Source organism: Heterocephalus glaber, unplaced genomic scaffold (genome assembly GCF_053883595.1).
Source record: "Heterocephalus glaber isolate CG9 unplaced genomic scaffold, H.glaber_assembly_v1.0 deba00001463, whole genome shotgun sequence".
Taxonomy (NCBI): Eukaryota; Metazoa; Chordata; class Mammalia; order Rodentia; family Bathyergidae; genus Heterocephalus; species Heterocephalus glaber.
Window position 1 is genome coordinate 11,163,162 of NW_028258310.1, and position 23,349 is coordinate 11,186,510.

A 23,349-nucleotide genomic window follows, 5' to 3' on the forward strand; every position below is an offset into this window, starting at 1 on the left:
TCCCTGTATATTGTTCATTCCTATCTTCTGGCTACCTGGGGGGAAGCACAACATCCTCATGGAATGAGGAGAAAAATAAGGTTTAGAGGGGTTGTCACTTGGCTAAATAAAGCTGCTCACCTTGTGATGGCAGAGGAGTGTGAACCTAGGAAATTCGATTTGGGGCTTATTTAGGCTTTTACCTTCAATGTAGTGCTGCTCTTCCATCCTTCCTCACTGCAAGCACTAGTTTTACTTATAATCTGGAGACTGCAGGCCCCTTGCAGGCAGGGACCAAATCTAGCACTCTCCTGTGTCTGCAGAACTCCAACCCCAGGTGGGGACATGCTGCTGCCCACCACAGGTGCTGGTAGGGAGAAGAAGCAACCCAGGGCATCAGGGAACTGCTTTGGGTTGGTTCAAGGCTCTACCTTTTCAACAAGCTGAGGGATCTTAATGCCACCCATTCTGTTTCTCCCTGAGCTGGGTTGGATCAGGGAACTTTGGAATCCCTTCAAACCCAAAGGCTCCTGCTCAGTTTTCTAGACTTACTTCTAAGCGGGTCCGGTCCACATCCTTGGGCAGTCGATTTCTTCCTCTTGTGGTCACCAGCAGCAGTTCATAAGGGTAGATCTAGGGAGAAAAGGGTATGTGGGAGGCATTTCCAGCTTGGGTAAGAAAGATGGGTCTTTCAGCCATAGTTTGTATTTGGGTTCCTTCCTCTATTCAGAAAGGAACAGAGATTAAGTCTGGAGGAAGGCTGGACTTGCCCCTGTTTGGATTGCCTAGAAGCCTTAAGGCACCTCCTCCCCAAAGGCAAGGCCCCACACAGTCCCCTTATTCTGCCAAAGAGAACCTTGATGATATCTGGCATTAATGCAGGCACAAGGCCTCCTGAATGTATTTCCTAAGTGCTGATTAGTAAGCCACCAGAGTCCTTGAAGCCCAGGGGAATGGCCTGATTTCACAGGCAGGAGACTTGGGCAGGATTCAGGGAAAGTAGTCCAAAGAGGGACAGGAAATGTTAGTCTTGAAAGAACTCTGGAGATTATTCATCTATGTTCCCTTTCCTGCATAGATGGTGGTGTCATCCTCTTGCTGATCCCCAATGTAGTGGCTCCCAGCATCCTGGAGACCCCCAGGGTCTATGTATCCTTTACCTTGTACTCTGCAGGGAGAAAAGAGACATGAACAGAGTAGAACCCATCAATCTTGACTTTACATCACTACCCTGGCTGCTGTTTTGGCCTCCAAAGAGGTCTGGCCTCCATACATCTACTGGTCTTGATCATCCAGAGACCCTGTCCTGGCTGAATTCACCACAGAGAATAGCCACAGCTCATGTGAGTATGGTGAATGGGTGCAGAGAGGGGTTAATCGTGAGATGGCTTTAAGGGAAAAACAGGTTTTGAGATATTTAAAATTGAAATAAAAGGATCTGAGCTCATGAAGCACATGGACATGAACTTCGTCTTCTGGGGGGAAACCACGAAGATTTTGACATGGGCCCTTCCTCCCTGTGCCTACTCAGAGGAGCTGGTGGGGGCTAGCGTGAGAACTTTCCTGGCAGAGAGCACACAGGTCATGGAATTTTTTTTCTGGGAACAATGTCCATTTGGCTCTGGGTGTTTCCCTTCACCGGGGCTGGCAGGCAACTTGAGCTCAGCAGTACAGGGATATCGGCACTCTGCAGTAGCTCTGGGAACCCAGATGGGACAGATGGCCTGGAGAGCACCCAAGGTTGGGGACTTGAGAGGAAGAGGAGGGGGAAAAGAGGGAGTGGAAGTAAAGGGAGTGAAACTCAGGGTTTGGACAGAGCCCAGGGTGGAGATGGAATCCTAGCAATTGTTTGTCAGAGGTCAAGTAGCAGCTATGAGCAGTACATCCGGAGTTCCTGGGAAGTCCCAGAAGGAGCCACGTCCTGTAACCCAGGCCAGGCCCATGCTCACCTCGCATGCCCCAGTTGACTGCATTCATGCTGTCATAGTGGAAGAGGTCTGCGCTGGGTGTCTGCAGAGGAGACAGAGCCGGGATGGTCTGAGATATGCTTGCCTCTGCCTCTCTGAAGATTCACTCATCTCCAGAATATGGACCAGGGTTGATGGGGAATAGGGCCCCTGTGCAGACTCAGTCTCAAGATATGGAAATCTAACTCACTGCTGCCTTCCTGCACCTGGACCTAGCACATATTAGGCACACAATCCTTACCCATTTATTCTGTGAATTTAATCTCAGGCTCTATTTTATTGCCAAATACCCTGTTCTATGAGATCTCTGCTAACAACACTGTTGACAATTGGAAGTTATCCCCTCCACAAACTCTCAGGCATCCTTAACCTGCTCATCTTTTAAATTTTTTTCCATAGCACTAACTTCTAACATTCTATATAATTGGACTATCTCCCTACTTATTACATACTTTCTGTTTCTTCCTACAAAAATGTCAGCTCTGAGGGGCAGGGATCTTTGTTGATTTTGGTCACTAATGTATTCCATGTCCCCACTGTAGTACCTGGCATACAGAAGAAGCTTTCAATAAACATCCGTCTAATGAATGAACATCTGGCATCTGACCACAGTGACAGGGTCCTCAGCATGCAGGGGTTACTAACACCAGCCACTGCTCCACAGGTGTCCTTATGTCCTACCCTAAGACAGTCTCCTAATGAATCTATGGCTTCCATTTCTGCCCCCCTGAAGCCTCTATTCCACACACCAGCTGGAGGGAGCCCATTAAAAATCTGAGTTGGATCACACAGCACATTTAGGGAAACCCTCTGAAATCCTTACCCAGTGTGCAAGGCCCTAATGACTTTCCTGCCAGGTTTCATCTCCTCCATCTTCAGTCCTGGTCATGTGGCTCAGGATCATTGCAGCCTCCCTGCCCAGGGACTTAGACACTGCACTTCCCTGGATCCAGATGGCTCTTGCAGGTGGTGAGGGTTCCTCCTCACACTCAGGAGTTTGTTTAAATCCACTCCTCTCTGACCATCTTTTTCTACTCCCTGTTTGTTTTGCATTCTAGCACTTCCAACTACCTGATTTTATATCACACATTTTCTCTTTTTTGGTACCGGGGATTGAACTCGGGTCCTTGTGCTTGCGAGGCAGGCAGCGGAACCACTGAGCTAAATCCCCAGCCCACACATTTTCGAATTTACTGTCCATCTCCAACTGCAGGATCCCCAGCACCTGGAGCTATGCCTGGCACTTAGTAGGTGGGCAGTAAATTAATATCTATTTCAATGTTCCTGGCTTATGCCCTGTCACACCCCGTCACATGTCCAGTCACTTGACCTTTCCTACTGCTAGCAAGACGTGTTTTAATGTCTTATAGCCTTTCAGCCTATAAACCAACTCACTGCTTCCATGAAGGCTTTGTGTTACAGGCTGCCAAAGAGCTCAGAAGGCTATATGCTGTTTCAGAGGCCCCTGGCACTTGACAGTCAGCTATGAGCTGTAAGGAGAGTGGCCTTGGCTTGAACCCTGGCCCCACTGTGTACTGGGTGTGAGAGTCTGGGGACACTATGTCATCTTTCTCTGCCTCCATTCCCCTATCCACAAAGTGGGTTGTTAATACCAACTACCTCCTGTGGGTTGTGAAGGTCACAGGAGTCGATACTTGTAAAGTTTGGTATCTGGCACATAACTCTTGCCCAATAAGCATTAGTTTTCTCCAGCCCATCTTCTGGGGGCCTCTTCATACTGGGCACAGAAGGGAGGGGAGCAAGTCATTGCCACGGATTCTTTTAGTTAACCCACCTCTACCCCAAGGCCTTTGCTCCATTTTTACCCATAAGTATTCACCAGAGCAATTGGGGGAATGTCTCCCAGCCAGCCTGTCTTACCCTGTGCAGCCCGTTTCTCCTGTAGGCAGGCAGGGAAGCAGATTTGGAGATGAGGGGATCTGAAAAGAAATCAGAGCAATTACTAGGAGCCCCAAGCTAGGGGCCATCTGTCTACAAATGGCCAATGTTACTCCCAACTCAGTGGGAAGGGGCAGGAGCCAGAGGCTACCTGTTCCCCCTGATATCCTCCGCACCTATAGCTTGACCATCTTGGGGATAACTGGCAGGATTCAGGCCCACCAGAGGCACCTATGCACACAGTCTTCTGTCCTACACACACAGCTTTCCTATGAGGGTCCCCTGTGTTCTGGCCTCAGCATGCCTCTGGATAAAGGACCTGGAATTGGAGCCAAGCTCAGAACCAGACAGGCAGGCTCCCAGGTGGGTGGAAGATGCATGCATATGCTTTTTCCTTCTCTTTAGGGGTGGTTGTACATGGCCTTCCTGGTTCTAGAACCCCAAACTGAGGCCACAACCTGCCAACTTCAGTGGGGTGGACTATCTGAGATCAGGACTGTGCCAACATTTACTGTGCGGCCATCAGAGATTCAAGGAACTGCAGCTGACTTGACTCTGCCCTTGCAGGACACAACAGGCTGGAGGTGGGGCAGGCAAAACGTACCACTGTCAGCCAGGTAGTGCGAACGAGGGGCTGCAAGAGAGAAGAGCCAGAAGTCAGTGTTCATGGGGAAGAAAGACATAGGAAAAGAGACATAGTTTCCATCCTTGGGCACCCTGGCTGGGGGACAGAAGAACCTCTTTCAGCACTTCCTTTCCCACTGGTCAGTTTGCAGTTGTCAGAGCTGCATTCCACCCTCCCTCCTGCAGCCAGTTTCCAGCCAAGCACCTGGTTCAGAGAAGGTGCTCTGGGATGCTTGTTGTTCAAATGCAGTTGTACAGAGGTGAATTTTGAGCAGCCTTGGTGCACTGCACTGAGTCCAGAACTAGGGGCTGAAGACAGGGTCGCTCAGGGATCAGACAGGGAAATGCCATCAGTTCACCCTACCTCTGCCATCACTAGGGGCCTAACTGCAGACAAGTTACTTAATCAGGCTTCTGTTTTCTCATCTGTAAAATGGGAATGACAGTGTCTTCTTCACAGGTCTTTTGTGAAGAACAAATGACAAAACACAGTAAGATATTAGCACAGCATTTGACTCATGTCACCAGTACCCCCACTGTCTTCAAACTTATCAAGATCAAGGGTGGAACTAGGTGAAGATGGAACAGCTCATGGCCTTAGGTCACGTTAACTCAGGTCTGATCCTGGCTCAGTCACTTAGTGGCTTCCTGATCTTGGGAGGAGGCATAATTTCAGTTCTTTCATCTATAAAATGAGTGATAATAATCTTTCTACATTGCTGGGATCTGGGAGGACCAGGAATGATAATTCCTGGCACACAGGGATGTAATAAATGATTTAGTGTCCATCAAGTATTGATCTGAGATGGGATTTCCTGGCAAGACTGAATCCCACAGAGGTACCAAAAAAAAAAAAAAAAAAAAAGGAGGCAGAGAGTATGTATGCATGTGCAGGAAGAGGAGGAGCTCGCAGCAAGAGATTCTCCAGGGGAAATGCTTGAATGAAGCACCTGCTTATATACCTGCAAAAGATGGGAGGCTCAGCACCTCTGGAAACAGGCCCCTATATCTTTGAGACACTCAGACTACAGTACTAGGAGATGTGTTTTCATTCTACACCGAGCCTGATTAGAAGTCACAGCTTATGAAGGCCCAAATAAGAGTTCAGGGCAGAGCATGGTCTCATTTGTTGCTGCATCCAGCCCTTTACCAAGCTTGTATTCCAGACCCAGGGGAGGATCCCAAAGGCGGCACCAGGGGAGGAGGAAAGTGGTGGGCCTGAATTAACCTCTGTGGCCAGCCTCCCCTGATCCTGTTATAGACCAAAGGATTGAGTTTGGGGCTGGCTGTGTTCTAACAGAACTTTCAGGAAGGAGGAGTGCTATCGCTTATGTGCTCAGTGGTCTTGGGCAAGTTCCTGAAGGCTAAGGTGCTTAGTTGCCCACCTGTAGTAAGTGAGGGGTTGTCGCACTTAGGATGGAGGGTCAACTTGATTGGCTTTGGGACCCACGCCGGGGACTGGTAGTGCACACTTCTGGGTATTTCTGAGTGACTCATGGAGGTGTGGCTTTGGGTACTATATATGGTCCCTGGACCATTTTCTGGCTGGTGCTATTCCCCTGCTCTGTTTCCCAGCTGCCATGAGGCAGGCATCTTTGCTCCACCATGATCTTCCACCATGATGTTCTTGCTTTGGAGCCACAAGACCGTAGACCAGTGATGGGAAACCTTTTAGAGCTTTCAATGATAACAAACGGCCAGCTGTGGCATGTGTGCCATAGGTTCACCAACACTGCCACAGACTGAATTCTCTGAAGCATGAGCTTAATTAAACTCCTCTTTTAAGTTAAACTTAATTAAACTCCTCCTTTAAGTCCTCAGCAATTGGAAACCTGACTAATACAGGAACGCACTGTACAGAGCCGTTGGGAAGAGTAGAGGATGTTTAGGCTGTGCCTCACAAAATGCCTGGCTCAAAGGGTACAGCCAACAGATGCTGGCATCCAAAGCAGTGCTTACAGCCATTGAGGGACATATCATAGCCAGCTGTGTGCAAGGCCTCCCGGCTACTGGTGGAGCTCCGAGGAGGTGTCCAGGGATCCGCATAGGAGCTTGACCGGGCTTTCATCTCCTCCTTCAGAATCAACCGGCCAATTCCACTCTGGAGCTAGGGGTGGGGAATAACAAGACGAAGTTGGAAGGAAGGAAAGGACATGAGATGGAACAGGTTTGGGAAAGGCCGAGCTGCTGGATCCTCTATAGGCAGCCTCCATCACGTTTGACTCCCCAGCACTGTGCCTCTGTGTATACCCATGCTTTCCTTCTGGGACTACCTCTCCCTTCCACAAGTAAACCCGAGGTCTGGATGAGGGTCTGGAGGTGGCACAGAGTCACAGTGATTGGTTTAATGACAGGAAGACAGCCATTTAAAAAAATTGAAGTGAAAATCATATAACCTAAAATTAGCCATTTTGAAGTATGGTCATGTCACAGTGTTCATAGGGGCCTGGCTGCAGGACTCCCTCACTCCCAAAAGGACCACAAACTCCTCAGCACTCAAGTCTCTTCTGTAAAATGGAGTAGTATTTGCAACTCACCTACGTACACCCTCTTGTATACTTTAAATCATCTCTAGATTACCTATGGAAATGCTATGTAATAGTTGTTATGCTGGATTATTTAGGGAGTAATGACAAAAAGTCTGTACATGTTCAGGACAGACAATCTTTTTCAAATGTTTTCTATCTGTAGTTGGTGAATCCATGATCTGTAGATACGGAGAGCTGATTGTGAACAAGGCAGTGACAGTTAATAAATTCATAATGTTGTGCCAAGACCACCTCCATCTTTCCAAACATTTTTATTACCCCCAAAGAAGACTCTGTGCCTATTAAACAATCACTCGCCATTCCGCTCTCCTCCCTAGACCCTGATACACATCAATTTCTGATATGACTCCACAGATTTGCCTATGTTGGATTCTGTATATAAATATAAATGGAAACACATGATTTGTGGGATTTTTGTGGTTTTTTTACCCACTAGGATTGTGCTTGGGGTTCATACACACTGAGACATGTATCAGTAACTTCATTGTTTTTCAGAGCTGAGTAATGTTCCATTGCACGAATATGTCATGTTTTGTTCATCCATTTGTGAGTTGATGGACATTTGGGTTGTTACTACCTTTTGACTATTGTGACTAGTGCTGCTGTGAGCATGAATGTACATATATTTGTTTGAGTCCATGTTTTCAATTCTTTTGGGTATATACTTAGAAAAGGAATAGCTAGGTCCTATGGTGATTCGATGTTTTACTCTTTAGGAACTGCTTTCCACAGTGGCAGGACCATAGTACATTCCCACCAGCGATCTATGAGGGTGGCACCCAGTTACTGCTACATGAAAAGGACCTGTCATGAAACCAACACAGAGGTAAGCCTCACAAAGGAAGGAATTTACTAAATGCAACACCCCATGGCTTTTCTTTTGGTGTAATAGATCTAGCTATATCTGAAGCTAATCCTACCATTTAACTTTTCAGTTCTGCAAAGCTGTGCATTCTTTTTTTTTCTATTAAGTAAGTTCAAATTTGGTTTTTGTCACTTGCAAATAAAAAAAAAATCCTGTAAGCATTTTATTCAGTGATATGGTCTGCTTACCTTGTGCATACTGCGGTCAAAGTCATCCTCCTCTCCTCCAGATGAGAACCTTCTGGCTCGGGGCGCTGCAGAAGGACCATGGGATCAGCTCTGGCAGATTCGCCCCACTCAGCCTGCGCTGGCTTAAGCTGTTGCCTAACCTCCCATCCCTCCTTCTTTCCCTCCCTCCCTCCCTCCTTTCTTGCCTCTCTCCTCCTTTCCTTTCCTTCCTTCCATTAGTCTCATCCAAGATACATTCTGGAAGTCGTTCTGTGTTTGCACTCTCCGGAAAATTACCTCCCATGGGTGCTGGTCCCTGTCCACTTTGGGTTATAGTTGTTTCTCTGTGTTACCTTCTTTTCTAAATTGAGAATTATCTGAGGGTAATGAAGGGGTCATCGCTGAGCATCGATGAAGCTTTGCTTAGACTGGACATTCAATTAGCAAAGCCAAGTGTTGAATCAAAGAGGATCTTGAAGAAAATTCCTCCCAGAACAAGAAATAGCTTGGCTGTCTGATTGTGTGGGGTGGTCCCTTGATGATCAGGGTGCCTACCTATCAGAGCCTTCCATCTCCCCACATCCTTTCCTTTTCTATTCTCCAAGCCATTTTTCACTCTCTGGCCAAAGTGGTCTCTCAAAAGCATAACTGTGATCATATCACTACTTCCAGTAGCTCTTCACTGTTTAAGATAATAACTAAAACCCTTCCTTCAACTCAAAAGGCCTCATCCCACACTTGCTCCAGATCCTCTCCAAGCTCAAGGTTAAGCAGAAAACCTTTCTTTTCCTCCAGTGGAACCTGCCTTCCCATCTCAGGTCTTTGCAGATGTATTTCTATACTCCTCACTGACTTACTTCCTTGTCACCCTTTCTACGGCAACTGAGTTACTGCATCTGAGGAGCTTTTGTCATCCTCTGGCTGGAAAGCATGCCCCAGACATCAACTCTCTTACCTCTTGGGTATCACTTCCCTCTTTCAGTTGGGACCTATGTCTCCTTCACAAGGGCAGGAACCTGGTCTAATTTACTACCTAGTGTATCCCTAGGGTCCATGGCTGGACCTCAATACCTGCTCTTGAATGAATTAAAGTCCTCAGTAGAGCTCTTCTAAGCTTTCTTTTTCAGAATGGCTGCATGAAGGAGTGGGTGACAGTCCTGACCTCCCTAGTTCCTGGCATAGGAGCCAGAGTTCTGGCCCCTGGGACCTATCAGGATGCTACCTTTGGGGGACCCATGGTAGGTCCAGTACTCAGACTCTGCAGCATAGTAGGGGTCTGGCGAGTAGGCTGGACTGTACTTGGAGGCCTGGCTGATGTCTTCACTTGTTTTGCTCTTAGTTGCTGTAGACAAATCACCTGCAAAGAACCCAAGGAGAGTGCTTCAGGAAGCCAGAGTGCCTGGCTGGGAACCCTGCTAGGCTCAGCCCAAGGGTGGGATGACACTTTGGTGTCAGAGGCCTCTGGTAGGAGGGTCTGAGACATGGAGCATTGGAGCTAGAAAAGCCCTGGGCCAACCTCTTAATTGTATATTGGGGATCTGGAGGCCAGACAGGGGAAAGGGCTTGCTCAAGATCACACAGCAAGTCTGCCTCAGAACTAGATCAAACCTAAGCTGAGGCTCCTTCCAGCACATCCCATGGACTCCCCTATTTGTTCCTTAGTGAACATTAAAGCTGTACTTAATATAAGATGTAACAGGTCCCAGGTGAGCTCAGCCCTTTCCTCGCTGGCCCTTTACAATCCTCCCTTGTTATGGATCTGAACCACTTCTAGGAGGGAATCGCCACTTGGGGCTGTGATCCATGTCAAGTCCACCTTCTCCTTACATCCTGAAATTCCACATCCTGACTGGGGACTCTAAATGCCCCCAAATACAGTGAGTCAGTAAAGCTGCATTCTGTTTCCATCTCTGCCACTTAACTTGGGTGCAACTCTGGGCAAATCCTGCCCATCTCTGCCTCAGTTTCCTGATCTGTAAGGGTTGGAATTGGTGTTCTGGCTCAGATGGAACCTGGACTCAAGCTTCCATCTGAAGTAAGCCCACAACTGGGTGATCAGAAAACCCATTTTAGGGCTGGGGATTTAGCTCAGTGGTTTCGCCACCCGCTGCGCAAGCGCAAGGACCCAAGTTCGATTCCCAGTACCAAAAAAAAAAAAAAGAAAAAAAAAGAAAACCCATTTTAGGCACAAATACTTACTGAGAGGCCTAAAGACTGGATACAGGCTGACAGGGCAGAGAGAGGGCGAGAGGGAGAGGGGAGAGGGGGAGGGAGAGAGAGAGGGAGGGGGGAGAGGAAGAGGGAGAGGAGGAAGGAGAGGGAGAGGGAAAGGGAAAGACTGCAGAAACTAGCATGGCACTGCAACAATTTGGCTCTTATTTTTTCCCTCTTCCCCTGCCCTCCCTTCAATCCCTCCACCCCTCCCTATTTACAAAGACTTTGTTTCCATTTTTTATTTTCTCATATTAATTCCATTCCCTTCTTTCCTTTCCCCTACTCCTCCCACTTCCCCTTCCCCTTTTCTTCCTATTTCACATTATCTATTATACCTTTTAGTCCTTATTTACACTTTCAGTTTCTCACACTAGAGAAACTATTTGGTATTTAAACATGTGTGTCCTGTTTATTTCACTTAAGAGTATTGCCTCAATGTGCATTGACTTTTTTTTTTTGTACCAGGGATCGAACTCAGGACCTTGCACTTGCAAGGCAGGTGACAGAACCACTGAGCTAAATCCCCAGCCCTAGCCCTAGCACTGCAACAATTTGAAAGAGAGCTACAGGGAAACTTTAGGGATAAGCTCTACATGCCACGTAGTCAGAGCAGCAGAGGCTCCTAGGATGATTGCCTTCAGCCAGCCAGGACTTTGTATCCTTCCCAGTAGCAACTGCTGCCAAAGCTTGTGAATTCTCCTTTGATTTGGCTCCTGGATGGTCCCTCCTGGCTAGCTGAATTTTGCCAGTTCATCTGCCCTCTGACGCATGCAGCTACCTCCACCATGGATTCCTGAGTCTGCTTTTGTGATACTTCTCAGGGCCCAACTGGAAGATTCCATGAAGCCCTGAGAAGTGTGGAACATGGGAGCCCCTTCTAGATGTAGAGCCAAACCAAATTTGGTCAGCTTTGGTGCCTTTCTATGGCCACTGGAGGGCACACAGAATGTCCTCCACAGCGATGTGTACACATGCACACTCAGACCCACCGTGAGCCCCTGATCAGCCCCTGGAAACTGAGGATGTTTCTGTAAACTGGAGGCTCTTCAGCACCAGAACCACTATTTACATTTGCGATGTCCCTTGCATCAGCGGGCACAGGACTATTTGGCCCACTTCCAAGCTTGATCCAAGTCTGTGCTCCCTCTGATACCCAACTAGACCTATAAGTAAGCAAGGATGCCCAGATGGCAACTGCTCCTTTGCATCCTCAAAGGGAGGGATGTGCTTATTCAACTGAGGCACAATAAGTGCTTCTGCAAAAATGAGTAGGAAGTCTCAGTGATGAAGGGGTTGGTGGCTCTAATACCGAGTGTAGGTGGGAATTATGCACAAAACCAGTTAGTGTAGATCCTGGGTCAGACTATTAGTATCTCTAATTAATAGTGTCTGGGGACTGCAAAAGGGCAAGGAATGTCCCATTTTAATAAGTCTCCAGGAGCAGGTAGTCTTTCTGGAGACTGACTGCAAATAGCTTAGAGCAGTCGGCTCCCAGTCTGGGCTGGGTATCAGAGTCACAGATAAAAACTATTAAAATTACAATTCAGCAAGTTTAGGGAGTTTAGGGTGGGGTCTAGGAATCTGTATGCCTCCCATAAAATTCTAATAAATACTTTTGGGTGTCATTGTCTCAGAGGTGTAATTCTTCCAGGGCTGCATGTGTTTCATAAGAATTACTCTGATCATGGGTTGTGGGACACCAGACAGTGGGTAATTGGGATTGGGAGGTGGTGGGAAAGGATTTTGGGAACATGAGGGCTTTCTTTCTCTTCTGAAATAACATCAAACTCTTCCCCAGTGTTACTACAAGTGACTGTGGGGACGCGAACAAGAAGGACCAAGTTGTGGCCTTGCACTGGGTTGCTTCTGGTGACCTGTGCAGAGTCATCTGCAGAGATGGTTAATGACTCCCTTTTCTTGACTGGCCAAGCCCTATCTGCCTCTGACCATACCATGCCGCTTGTAGATCGGGGGTTTCCGGTAGATGTTACTTTCTCCAGCTGTCAGACATCAGGAAGGGACAATGAGGAAGAGAGAGAAAGACAGGAGAGAAGGAGACAGTCAGTTGATCTCTGAAAAAAGAGAGTTTTAGTAACTTTACCCAAGGGGCCACCATCTTTACCCAACTCTCCAGAGTTGAACCTCCAATTTTACCCCAACAGGTTCCAGGTAAGAATGGCAGGGTGTGTGTGCGGGGGCGGATGGATACAAACAGTGCCAAGGAAGAGATGGGGAAGATGGGGCTAAATGGTGGGCATGCAGGATGGGTGGGGAGCATGCTCAGCAGACCCCATCCAGGAAGATGTCCACTGTTCCTCCCAGTGGTCACACCTTGTTCCACGTGACAATGCTGCAGCCATGTTTCAGCATTATCTTCCTCCCCCCACCCCACAAAATCAGACAGGATGGGACCCTTCTGGGGCAGCTGGGAAAGGTCTAGATGAAAGAGCAGGCCAATCTCTTATGGGGAAAGTGAGAGGGGAGTGAAAAGCTGAGCTCGGAGCTGGGAGGTAGGATCTGGGCCTGGCTCTGCTGTAACTCAGGGTGCGACCTTGTCCTGCAAGACTACACGTGCAAGGGCATCTAGCCTTCTTCCCATCTCTGCTCACCACCTCCAGCCACACCAGCTTTATGTGTGTTGTTCCCTTTGCCTGGGATGTTTTTCCCTGGAATCTCCATGGGCTGATTTTTTCTCATCCTTCAGCTTAAATGTCATCTCCTGCATGAGGCCCTTCCAGGCCACTCTACCTAGCCCTGCCTCCCCTACCTGTGTGACTCTCTCATGATGTGCTGGCTTTTTAAAAAATAAATGTTTATAGCATTTATCATCTCCTGAAATTGTCCTTCACTTATTTTTTGTTAATTTATAATTAGAATATACATTCCATGAAGGCAAGATCCAGGCTTGAGTGAACTCTGTTGCAACCTCAAGGCCCAGAACAGTGCCTGGCTGTACAGATGGTGACAGAGGCTCAGGGAAGCAGGATTGGGATTCAGTCCCCAAAGCTCTGATGCCAGCAGCCTTCACTACTGTCATTGCACTTGCCGGGGCATTTCAGACCATCCACCTGTGGCTTCTTCTGTGGGCTGCTTCTTTGTGGTCCTGATCAAGGCTGGTTCTGTCAATGGGGCAGGTTAAGGCCTGTGGGCATGCTGGGGCTTGAGGGTAGTTAGTGTGGGTGATGGTTAGGGAGGGCCCCCAGGAACCAGCTTCTCCTTGTTGCCTGTGCAGCATTAAGTGGGAGACTCAGGTGCCCAGCACCCCACGGAGCATGCATCCATGTTGGGAATGCCAGGCTGCAGCGCCTACCTGGGATGTGAAAGTGCTTGGGAGCCTGGTAAGAGGTCGGAGTGGAGGACCTCACATCTAACTGGCTGTGGTATGGAGAGCTCCGGCCACTCTCGGGCCCTAGAGCACAGAGGCAGTGGTCCCCAGAGAGAACAGAGGCACAGAGAAAACAGGCATTAACGCAGTGGCAGTTAAAGAAGCAGTGAGTGATGACGGCAGGGATGAGGTGCTGGGCGTCCCAGCGTGCTCAGCTCCAGTGGAAGAAGCATGTGCTCTCATGCACCACATCTGCAGGGACAAGCTTCACCTGTTTCCTTGCTAGACCCCAAACCGGAGCTCATTGTAAGAGTCAACTGCACCAAGCCTCACAGGCATCTTCTTGTCCGCTTAGCTCCCTGCCCTCCCTGATGGGCTCCTCCCATAACTTTCCCTTTCTTCCCCTCAGGTCCTGCTTCACCCCAGCCCCAGGTTGGCTGGGGATGTCCTGACTGGGTGGGACTGGACCCTTGGGTGAAGGCCAGGCTACAGACCAGTATTTAGCCTAGTTCTACTCCATGAGTGGGGCAGGTCAAAGCATGAGCATGAAGAGTCTTCTTCCAGCTAGGGCTATTGGGCTGCCTGCCACTCCCTTCTCCTGGCAGCACCCACCTCCCTGTAGCCTTTCTTTCCCCTATCTAGGGACATCTCAGAGATTCAGTTAGGCCCAGACCATCACCTGAATGGCCACAGGTCTCCAGAAGGCCATACTGTCATGGAGATCCTGGGTAGGCCTGTGCTGTCTCTGCACCCCAGGTCCACCAAGTTGCTGCAATGTCCCTGGGACTCCCTCTGGGGGCCTTGTCTTCCATACCTGAGCGGTAGTAGTGGTGAGGTGAGCGGGAGAAGGTGGGAGACATGCCCTGCCGGCTGTAGGTAGGAGAATCGATGTATCCTGGGCTGGAAGCCCGTCTCTGCCGGAGGTCTAGGTTCTCATAGATGTCCTGCAGGAGGAAATGGGGCTGTGAGCTAGACCTCTGTCCAACAGCAGTAGGTAGTGGGAAACAACATGGAATTCAGGATTCTAGGGGTGAGGGCATGAATACAGAGACCCTTTTTCTGAGTTACACACATAGGCTGAGGAGGGTGGCAGAGAATTTTTTCATGCATCACTCAAAGTCCTTAGATAAAACCCATGTGTCAGTCCCTGGAGTCTGGGGGATCACAGGGACACAAGAGAGATCATCTCTGGTGGAGGGGCACACTGGATCTCTGCCAACCATCACCACCCTTTAGGCCCTTGCCCTAGTTGGGGCAGGCACTTTGAGCAAGGGATCTAGCCTCTTGTGGTGTTAGGGAGGGGTAAGATCAGGACCTTTCTTGGTAAGCATAAAGGGACATAAGAACCCAAAGATCTCCTTGGACTTCGTATCTACCAGCTGAATTACCTGTGAGTAGGGAGATAATGTTCCCAGCGACTTAGAAGTGAAGAGTTGGAAGGCAGCCATGGAGGAAGCAAAGGGAGAGAGAAGAGGATAAGAAGAAGTGACAGGATATGGTTAAATTGTTCTGCAAAGAGTGGGCCTGCAGCTGCCCCTTGGTTCCCCTGTCCAGGTAGTGCCACTCGGAATTCCAGAATGTCAGAACTGTGGATAAGAAGCAGAAAACTTTAATATTGTGTTCCCCTTGTACACATGGAAAAACTATGGCCTAGGGAGGTAACAGGAGAGCTAGGGCCACCAGAACCTCTCAGGGAGGAGGTTGGGGTCTTGGTTTGGACTCAGGTTTCTCTACTAGAAGTTCAGAACTATTTCCACAATCCTCATGTCTCTTTCCGGGTTCTTGATCCCTCTGTGACCATAAGCGATACCCAGGGAAAAGCATCTGAATACAGGGGCAACCAAGGGCCAGGCTGCTGCCACCAGCAAGGGAGTGGAGCCAGTGGGTGGTGCTCAAACTGGAGACTGTATGACATGACTAGATAGGACAGCTGCCACTCCGCCTCGGCAGATCACACCATGGTGCCTAGCACTGACCAGCTTTTTAATTTCCCAGGCAAGTCAGAAATGCAGATTCTTAAGTGCAATTTCCTGACATTTATATGTTGACAACTAATTTACATTTTTGAAAGACACTGTGAGTGAATCAAAACATCTGGGGGCTGGCTGTGGCCCATGGATCTTGGTTGGCCATTTCAAATTTCAGAGAATCAGCTTCTATAGACACTTCATCCCTTTTCTTCCTGGTCCGTTTCAGGAATCAGAACTCAGAGAACCTCAGTATTAGTCTCTCCAACAAAATGGAACCCCAATCTTTTAAGAGAGAGATGGGGGTGCCTGAGCACACAAGCTAGCTAGTGGTGGCTTTAGGACAGGAACCTGGGATCCTGCCTACAAGGCCAGGGCTCCTTCTTTTCCAAATTATTGCAGCTCAGGGGGCTTGAGATGGTATTAGAAAACTCCTGGGATATAAATGACCAGGATCACCCAATGTGATGGCCACCCCACCTTCTCCAGAGAACTTTCTAGCAACAATGTATTGACTTCTAAAGCTATTTGATGCTGAACCTTTATAAATTAGTATCTTCGTTAGATGACAGGGGCTTACAGGCAGGTGCAGAACTCAGAGAACATGCTTAACCAGGAATTATAAACTTCAGTGGGCATTGAGCCTGGCTGGGGATGAGGGCCATGGCCTGAGTATAATTCGCATTCCTTCATTATGAGAAAAATAACAGCTCACGTGATAAATGCTTACGGACGTTTAGCTTCCATGTTAGATTTAACAGGGAGTATGTGGACTGAGGTGAATGAAGGGCCCACGTCCTGTTTATAGGCAGTGCTGCGAGCCATCTCCAGATGGTAAAAATACAAGTTTAATGCCTGATTTTTCAAAAGAGGCAGAAAGCCAGGTTTTTTGGATGGAATCTCTTGATTTTTAAATGTTGGCTATAAATTCCAGTCTAGAAGAGAATGGGGGCCAACACTGCGGAGGCCAAGCCATCTATGATGAAGGCAGTTAGGGACCCCGCTGGAACCTCAGCTCCTTCAACAGCCCCAGAGAGAAGGGCAAGACGAGGTACCTCTCCATAGCTACATCTCTCCAGCATCTCGTCGGACGTGTATCTGGAATGAGGCTCGTAGGAAATGAGGTCAGGGCGTTGCACCTCGTAGATGGATTTAACCTTGGGAAGAGCTGCCAGGTCTTTGTAATTAAGGATCTCATTATCCACTTTAGCCTGGGGAAGAGGGAAATGGGCAGGAAAGAAGGAGAGGGATAAGAGGGAAAAGAGAAAGGAGAGGAAACGAAAACAAGGTACAGGAGGAATGAGCTTACCCAGTTTCCACTATAGACAGAATACTAGGATGGAAGTGAAGAGTTACAGATTATCAGAATAAGAATGATCTTGGGGCCTCCGTTCCAAAAGGGCTAACAGTAATCAAGCACATTTTGCTTTTAAGGCCCCATGCTTTATAAGAATTATCTCCTCTAAATGTCATAGAACCTCTGTGATGTACCAACATCATTCCTATTTTCCCAGATGAGAAAACAGGAGACTCAAAATATTCCATAGCTAGCATGATTTAGCTTGTAACTTTGAATCCAGTCTGAAGTACACAGTCTGCATGCTGACTGTCTTCCAGCCCCACACAGTGAAGACAAAAGTAATTATGTAGTAAAACATAAGTTAACATTTGGCAAGCACATATTGTGAGCTAGGCTCTGTTGCTGTTCCCTTATATGGATTAACTCAGTTCATCCACACAACTCTCATATTGGAGTCATTTTGAATAAGGAAACAGAGGTACAGAGAAATCAATTAACTTGTCCAAGTTCCCACTGCCAATAAGTAGCAAAACCCAGGATCTGAACCCAGGTAGTCTTACCTGAGAGTCAACCCCCCCAACTCTTTTGGCTTCCTAGGATGGTGGTTTCATTGTCTTATACCATCTAGGGGCTGGATTTGGCAAGCTGCCCTTAAAGGGAACTGAAATAAACCTCAGAGTTTTACTTGACTTTGCCTGAGTCCAGTGCTACAGAGGCTCGTAGATTAGAAGACTGGGCTTCCCTTTCATGTGTCAGCCCATTTCCCATGGCTCCTGAAGCCACATCCCTTCTGCACCTCTGTCCTCTAGCTGCTCCCTCTGTGACCTGTTTTCTGCTCTAGCCAATTGCTGCGGTTTGGAAGGTCTTGGGGTGAGGTAGATTAAGTCTGAGGCCACTGCAGACAGAATCCTTATGATGCTTATGATGCTCTCCCAGTGCCAAAGGGCTAGGTAGAGTCTCAGGGCCTGGCTACATTAGAGAGAGCAGCTTTCACAAGTACTTATAAGCTTCACTATTTTAAAAACTTCCCAAGGCCCTTTCACTATGCTCTCCCTGGCTCAATCCCTGGCATAGGCCGTTTATTCTCCATTGCCCCTGGACACACTGTCCAGTCTTTCTTGCCTGGATGTGTGTCCTGAGCTCCCTGGGCTGCATCACAGCCTCTGTTGCTTTCAGGCAGGTCTAGCAATGGGAGGCACAAGCAGACAGGAGGCTGAGTGGAGTGAGAGGCTGAATACTTATTCCCCTTGCCACCTTCCTGCCCAGCTGCACCTTGAGCATGACTCCCACCTGGTGGCTGCCCTTTTGCAGCTCCAGTCTTGCCAGCACTGTTAATGCTGCTCCTTTCCCTTATCTCTTTATGTCTAGGGTGGCAGCAATACCTACTGCTATAGTCCTTGGATACCTCGCTTTTCCTTGGGGGCCCCTTGACCTTTCATAAAATCTCCCTCAGCAGAACTCTCATTTGAAGTGTGCTATACAATTTTTTCCAGAGCTGGCTTGGTACAGGCACTCATACCTCTACCGATATGGGGGTATGTGGGTAAAGGGAACCTTATCAGGGGAGTCTCCTTGCTGAAGTTATTGGTGCCTTTTGTCCTGGGATGTTAGATTCTGACTTTGAGAACTCTTGACATCTTACAGACTCATCTGGATGCATAATTAGTCTTCCGAGCACTCTTCTCCAGACCTCAAAAATACTATATTTATATTTCTTCCTATAGCTGCTATATTTATAGTGCTATAAATGAACCTTGGGTCTGGAGGCAGAGTGATTGAATAGCGGCATCCTAACATAATTAGGAAGGAAGGAAGGGAACATGTGGGAGTCAAGCCACCTGAAGATGATTCTAGAAGTCAATGGGGGGTGGAACAAAGTTTGAAAATGAAAAAGAACTGGTTTCAAAGAATCTATCCACTCCATGTTCACTGATGATTACATTTTGAGGTCAAACCTCAGGTATCTATAAAAAATAAACTAATATGCCATCTTTCTGCCTGTTGTTGTATGTTCCTAATGTGGCTGGGAACCCCCCCATCCCCAATTTGGAAGTCATATTTGGAATGGTCTGACTTAAATGTGGCTGATATGACATGACTGTGACAGAGTAGCTGTACTGAGGCACACAGAGGGTGAGAAGGGAGCATGGAGGAAAGACACAGATGTGCAGGGTAACTGATCTTAGTGGAGAAGTCCCTGGTTGCTACTGTTCATCTGCAGGTGAGCTGGGCCTTTTTTTTTTTCTTTTTTTCTTTTTGGTACTGAGGATCGAACTCGGGTCCTTGTGCTTGTGAGGCAGGCGGCAGAACCACTGAGCTAGATCCCCAGCCCAAGCTGCTCCTTATAGAGAACTCCAGAGGCTTTCTGCAAGACTCCAAGGTGAACGTCATCAGGGTCAACAAGGCTTCTTGGTAGCATAGGGAACCAGATGGCGATTAGTGCCATTCTAGTGCAGTGGCTCACCGAGCTCTCATACCTGATGACTCTCCTCTGGAGACATGCTCACACTTGTCAGTAACCTTCTCATGGTGCAGGCCCTGAAACTAACCCCACTAATCCAGCTGTGGTTGGGTCTCATTCATAGTGCCAAGAGGACTGTCTTCTCTCTTATTCCAGATAGCAATTGTCAGTGCATATCGCTTGGACTCAAAGTAGCTTGTTTTGGGCTGGGAGTGTGGCTCCGTGGTGCAGCACTTGCCTAGCACATGTCTGGCCCTGGGTTCCATCCCCAGCACCACAAAAAAGCAAAGAAAACAAAGAACATTTCTTCTGTGACAGCCACATGGTAATAATGACTGATATTGAAGTTGCAGTCAATAATTTTTACATCTTTTTTTTCTATTTGATCAGAGGAAGGAAGGAAAAGAAATCGTCCCGTCGATGGGGATTATAGAGGGATCAAAGGGGAACCTGGATGTGGATTTGGAGTAATGCTTCAACCATGGTATCAGAGACCACTCCAAGCTAGTGGGTTCCTTGCTTTCAACCATTCCTCTACATTTCTGGTTTTCTTGGTTCCATTGATTTGTGGAAGGCCGGAACAATGTGGAGTCAATCAGAAAGTCACATGCTGCTCATTTCAGTCCTCCCTGGCCTCCTTGCCATTCCACCTCCTTTGGGTTAATTCTATTTATCCTTCAAGGTTGAGTTTAAGTGCTTCTTCCTCTGGAATGCCTTCTCCCAACTGGTTCTAGGTGCTCAGGTTCCTCTGTTTAGCTACAGCTTCATCAGGGAATCCTGTGCTTTTCTGTTCTGGCACTTAGCGTAACTGCAGCTGACTATTTCATGGCATGATGTGCCCAGTGGCTTGAAGGGGTAGATATCAGTTCATTGTTGTTCACCACTATTTATTTACTGCCGAGCACAGTGCTTAGTACAGAGTAGAAACTCAGTGCACATTTGTTGAGTGAATAAATAAATTATGTGTATTCTGGACTTCTGAGGTCACCTAGCTTATCTCTTGTTCCTTTTGCCACATGTCTGGCAAATGGTGAGTCTGTATTTGAATGGCTCTGGAGACAGGAGCTCAGTCACCTGCAAGTGGCCTACTTCATCCCTGGACCCTGCACATGATTAGAGAGTTATTTTTCATGCCTGCAAATCCTTTATGGGGATGTTTCCACATGCATGTGTCTTCCTTCTCCCTTCTGCCTTCATCACACACTACTCCCTCTGTGTTATCTACTCCATGTCCACCCTGAATACCACTCTGATCTCCGGTTTTTGTATTGCTCTGGTCTCAGTCAAGAAATGGGATAAAGTCCTCTCAAACCCCATGAGCCAGATGTTCCCATGAAGGCACAGGAAAGCAGCACTTTGAAATGGTTTAATCACTCAATGAGGCTCTTGCTATCACTGCACTTTCTTTCTCATGCTCTATGGAGCGCTACATGGTCCCTGTAACTCTTGGCTCACTAGACTTGAGAGCAGGGCTTGAGAGCAGGCCTCACACCCTTTCTCTACCTCACTGTACCCTCAGGACCTGGCTCAGAGCCTAGCATATAACAGGGCACACAGTAAATATTAGTTAGATGGAACCTGACAGCTCCACTATCCTTAGAAACCCTTAAGATGCTAGGCCAGGGTAAGCTGGCCTTTGGTAGCTGAAAGGTGATACGTACGCAGATGACTCGGTTGGGTGACCCGATGCTGGACCCGGGGGGTGAGATGGAAGTTTCAGAAGTCCGTCTATGCTGCGGGAGAGATAGGACAGAAGAGGTGAGAAGCTGCACCCTGGGCTTGCTGAGGTGGGGAAGACCTGTATGAGAATACAGATCTTCAGGCACGTTAACAATACTGTTAAAGTATTCTCTGGGTATGTCTCTACTTTTTCTTTATTTTCTATCTTTTTAATCAATATCTGAAGGTGGATTAGGTCCAAAATGCATAGGACTTCAGGGTGTTGGACAGAAGATAAATTTATTTTCTATTTATGTTTGTAGCTGGCATTTTAAATTGTATATTACTCATAAAACTCATTTTGGGTTATCCAAGCCAATGTGTTTACTTTAAATGAATAACATTTCTTAGTATTCATTCCTTGGTAGTTTGTTTATTCAAAATGTGAACATAGGTTAAACTTCATATAATTAAAGAACATGCTGATTCTTTTTTTTTTTTATTTAGTTTATTGGTACATTTTAGGTATACAATACAGTTACATTCATCATTGGAATCTTGTACCTTTCCATGATGTATCTTGGTTCATATTCTCCCCCCCATTACCCTGCCCTCCCTTCACCCCCTCCACCCTTCCCTATTTACAAAGACTTTGTTTCCATGTTTTTCCTTTTCTCATATTTTTTCTTTTCCCTTCTTTTCTTTCCCCTATCCCTCCCACTTCCCCCACTCCTTTAGACATTTTCTTCCTATTTCATGATATCAATTATACATTTTGATTCTTATTTACACTTTTAATTTTTTTTTTTTTGGTACTGGGGATCAAACTCGGGTCCTTGCGCTTGCGCAGCAGGTGACAAAACCACTGAGCTAAATCCCCAGCCCCACACTTTTAGTTTTTCACACCAGAGAAACTATTTGGTATTTACACATGTGTGTCCTATTTATTTCGCTTAAGAGTATTGCCTCAATGTGCATCCACTTAGCTACAAATGTCTCCAGTTTCTCATTCTTTATGGCTGAGTAGTACTCCATTTTAATAAAAAAAACACATCTAACATGTTGATTCTTTACAGTGCACTCTCTGCAAAGTGACATCAACATAAGCAAAAAACTTGAAAAATCTGTCTCTGAACAATAGCAAGGATGAATGAATAGTTCCATCAGCAGAGCAGCATGATGTCAATCTTAGCGCACCTATGGCAGTGATGACATGCTGGGGGGAACAGGTCAGTGGATTGGAAATCAAGGACCGTTAATGGTCCCCGTGATTTTAGAGATTTTGGATTCCCAATGTGTAAAATGAAAGGGCTGAGCTTCAAGATTGGTCAATTCCCTCCCTGATCTTTCATCCTGCAATTTAAAGCATGTTAAGTGAGGGCTGCTTGGCAGTCTCTCCAAACTGTGGACTGAGAACAAGGGGTGGCTCTGGAAAGATGAATTTATGTGGAATGTTTGATAATAGAGTCATATTGCGAGAGAGTGAAATGTAACATTTTATCTCAACCCTCTTGATTATATCAAGGAGAACTCTCAATTTGGTGCCAATTCACTTCAACAATTGTCTCAACAATTGCTAATTTCCTATTTTTAACCAAAGAGAATGCTGGCAACATTAGCTACAATTTTTAAGATTTATTCTTAAGAGTCATTTCATTGTCATTGATTTCATTTTATGGTTACCTTCTATTTATGGCAAGTGCTACTAGTTTCTACTTGCTGATACATATATTTAAAAATTATTTTAGTTCAGTAAAAAGTAGTAAATTGATTTAAAGAAAAAAAGTTTATAATGATACAAAGAAATGGCAAGATACAGAAAAAAAATCAGGGTTTTAAAGAATGACTTGAATATGGGAAATGTTTCCAAAGAGAAGGAGATTGAGGAAGAAAAGGACAAGTAGGTGTCCTTATACCTTAAGTGGGAGAGGCCTCGAAGAAACAGGAAAAACGCTTGCATAGCTCAAAGAAATTATACACTAGAGTAATTCTTCTGCAAAACTTAGAGTAGGTGGATGACATGGAAAAGGAGACATATTAATGAGCTGGTCAGAAATTGTGTATTTCTACTTGAGGCGATACTAGCAGGAAACTTAGTCCCAAAGAAGTAAATTGATAGCCACAGGATAGTACGTAAAGGCCACCCTGAAGGTCACACACCCCAGGTGTCCTTCTCCACAGCACCAAGAATCCAGGAGTTCCACCCCTCTCTGCAGCCTGGGCTGCTCCACCCTTTCCCCACAGTATCAGGAACCCAGAGGGACAGGCCTTCCTTGTACTTGTCAGAGCACAGTAGTCAGAAAGACCAGGGCCCCAGGGATACCGGAAGTACTTCAGTCTGACTGTTGCTGCAGACACTTCACCACTCTCTTT

At 47.0% G+C, this 23,349-nt stretch overlaps 1 protein-coding gene and 1 long non-coding RNA gene across 11 annotated transcripts in view; one reads left to right on the forward strand and one right to left on the reverse strand.

Moving 5' to 3' along the window:
- Nucleotides 1-23,349, reverse strand: part of Ablim3 (actin binding LIM protein family member 3) — a 121,348-nt gene that overhangs the window by 4,303 nt on the left and 93,696 nt on the right. For 3 of the 10 annotated variants that reach the window (XR_015438845.1, XR_015438846.1, XR_015438850.1), the window contains 13 exons: nt 20,979-21,050; nt 16,612-16,767; nt 14,978-15,007; nt 14,404-14,533; nt 13,575-13,673; nt 12,217-12,264; nt 9,273-9,407; nt 8,072-8,136; nt 6,429-6,576; nt 4,450-4,479; nt 3,828-3,886; nt 1,929-1,989; nt 532-1,147 (listed from right to left, as the gene is read on the reverse strand). Coding sequence is in view for 1 of the 10 variants with exons in the window: in XM_004854377.4 (XP_004854434.1) it covers nt 532-612; nt 1,140-1,147; nt 1,929-1,989; nt 3,828-3,886; nt 4,450-4,479; nt 6,429-6,576; nt 8,072-8,136; nt 9,273-9,407; nt 12,217-12,264; nt 13,575-13,673; nt 14,404-14,533; nt 14,978-15,007; nt 16,612-16,767; nt 20,979-21,050 (1,122 nt within the window). In the remaining 9 variants the exon portion in view is untranslated. The remainder of the gene's footprint in view (nt 1-531; nt 1,148-1,928; nt 1,990-3,827; nt 3,887-4,449; nt 4,480-6,428; nt 6,577-8,071; nt 8,137-9,272; nt 9,408-12,216; nt 12,265-13,574; nt 13,674-14,403; nt 14,534-14,977; nt 15,008-16,611; nt 16,768-20,978; nt 21,051-23,349) is intronic. The other 7 variants (XR_015438853.1, XR_015438849.1, XM_004854377.4 and 4 more) reach the window with 6 other exon arrangements.
- Nucleotides 1,147-22,207, forward strand: LOC106010175 (uncharacterized). Its single transcript, XR_002398165.2, has 3 exons — nt 1,147-1,322; nt 7,735-7,844; nt 22,053-22,207. It is a non-coding gene; the product is annotated as an uncharacterized LOC106010175 (long non-coding RNA).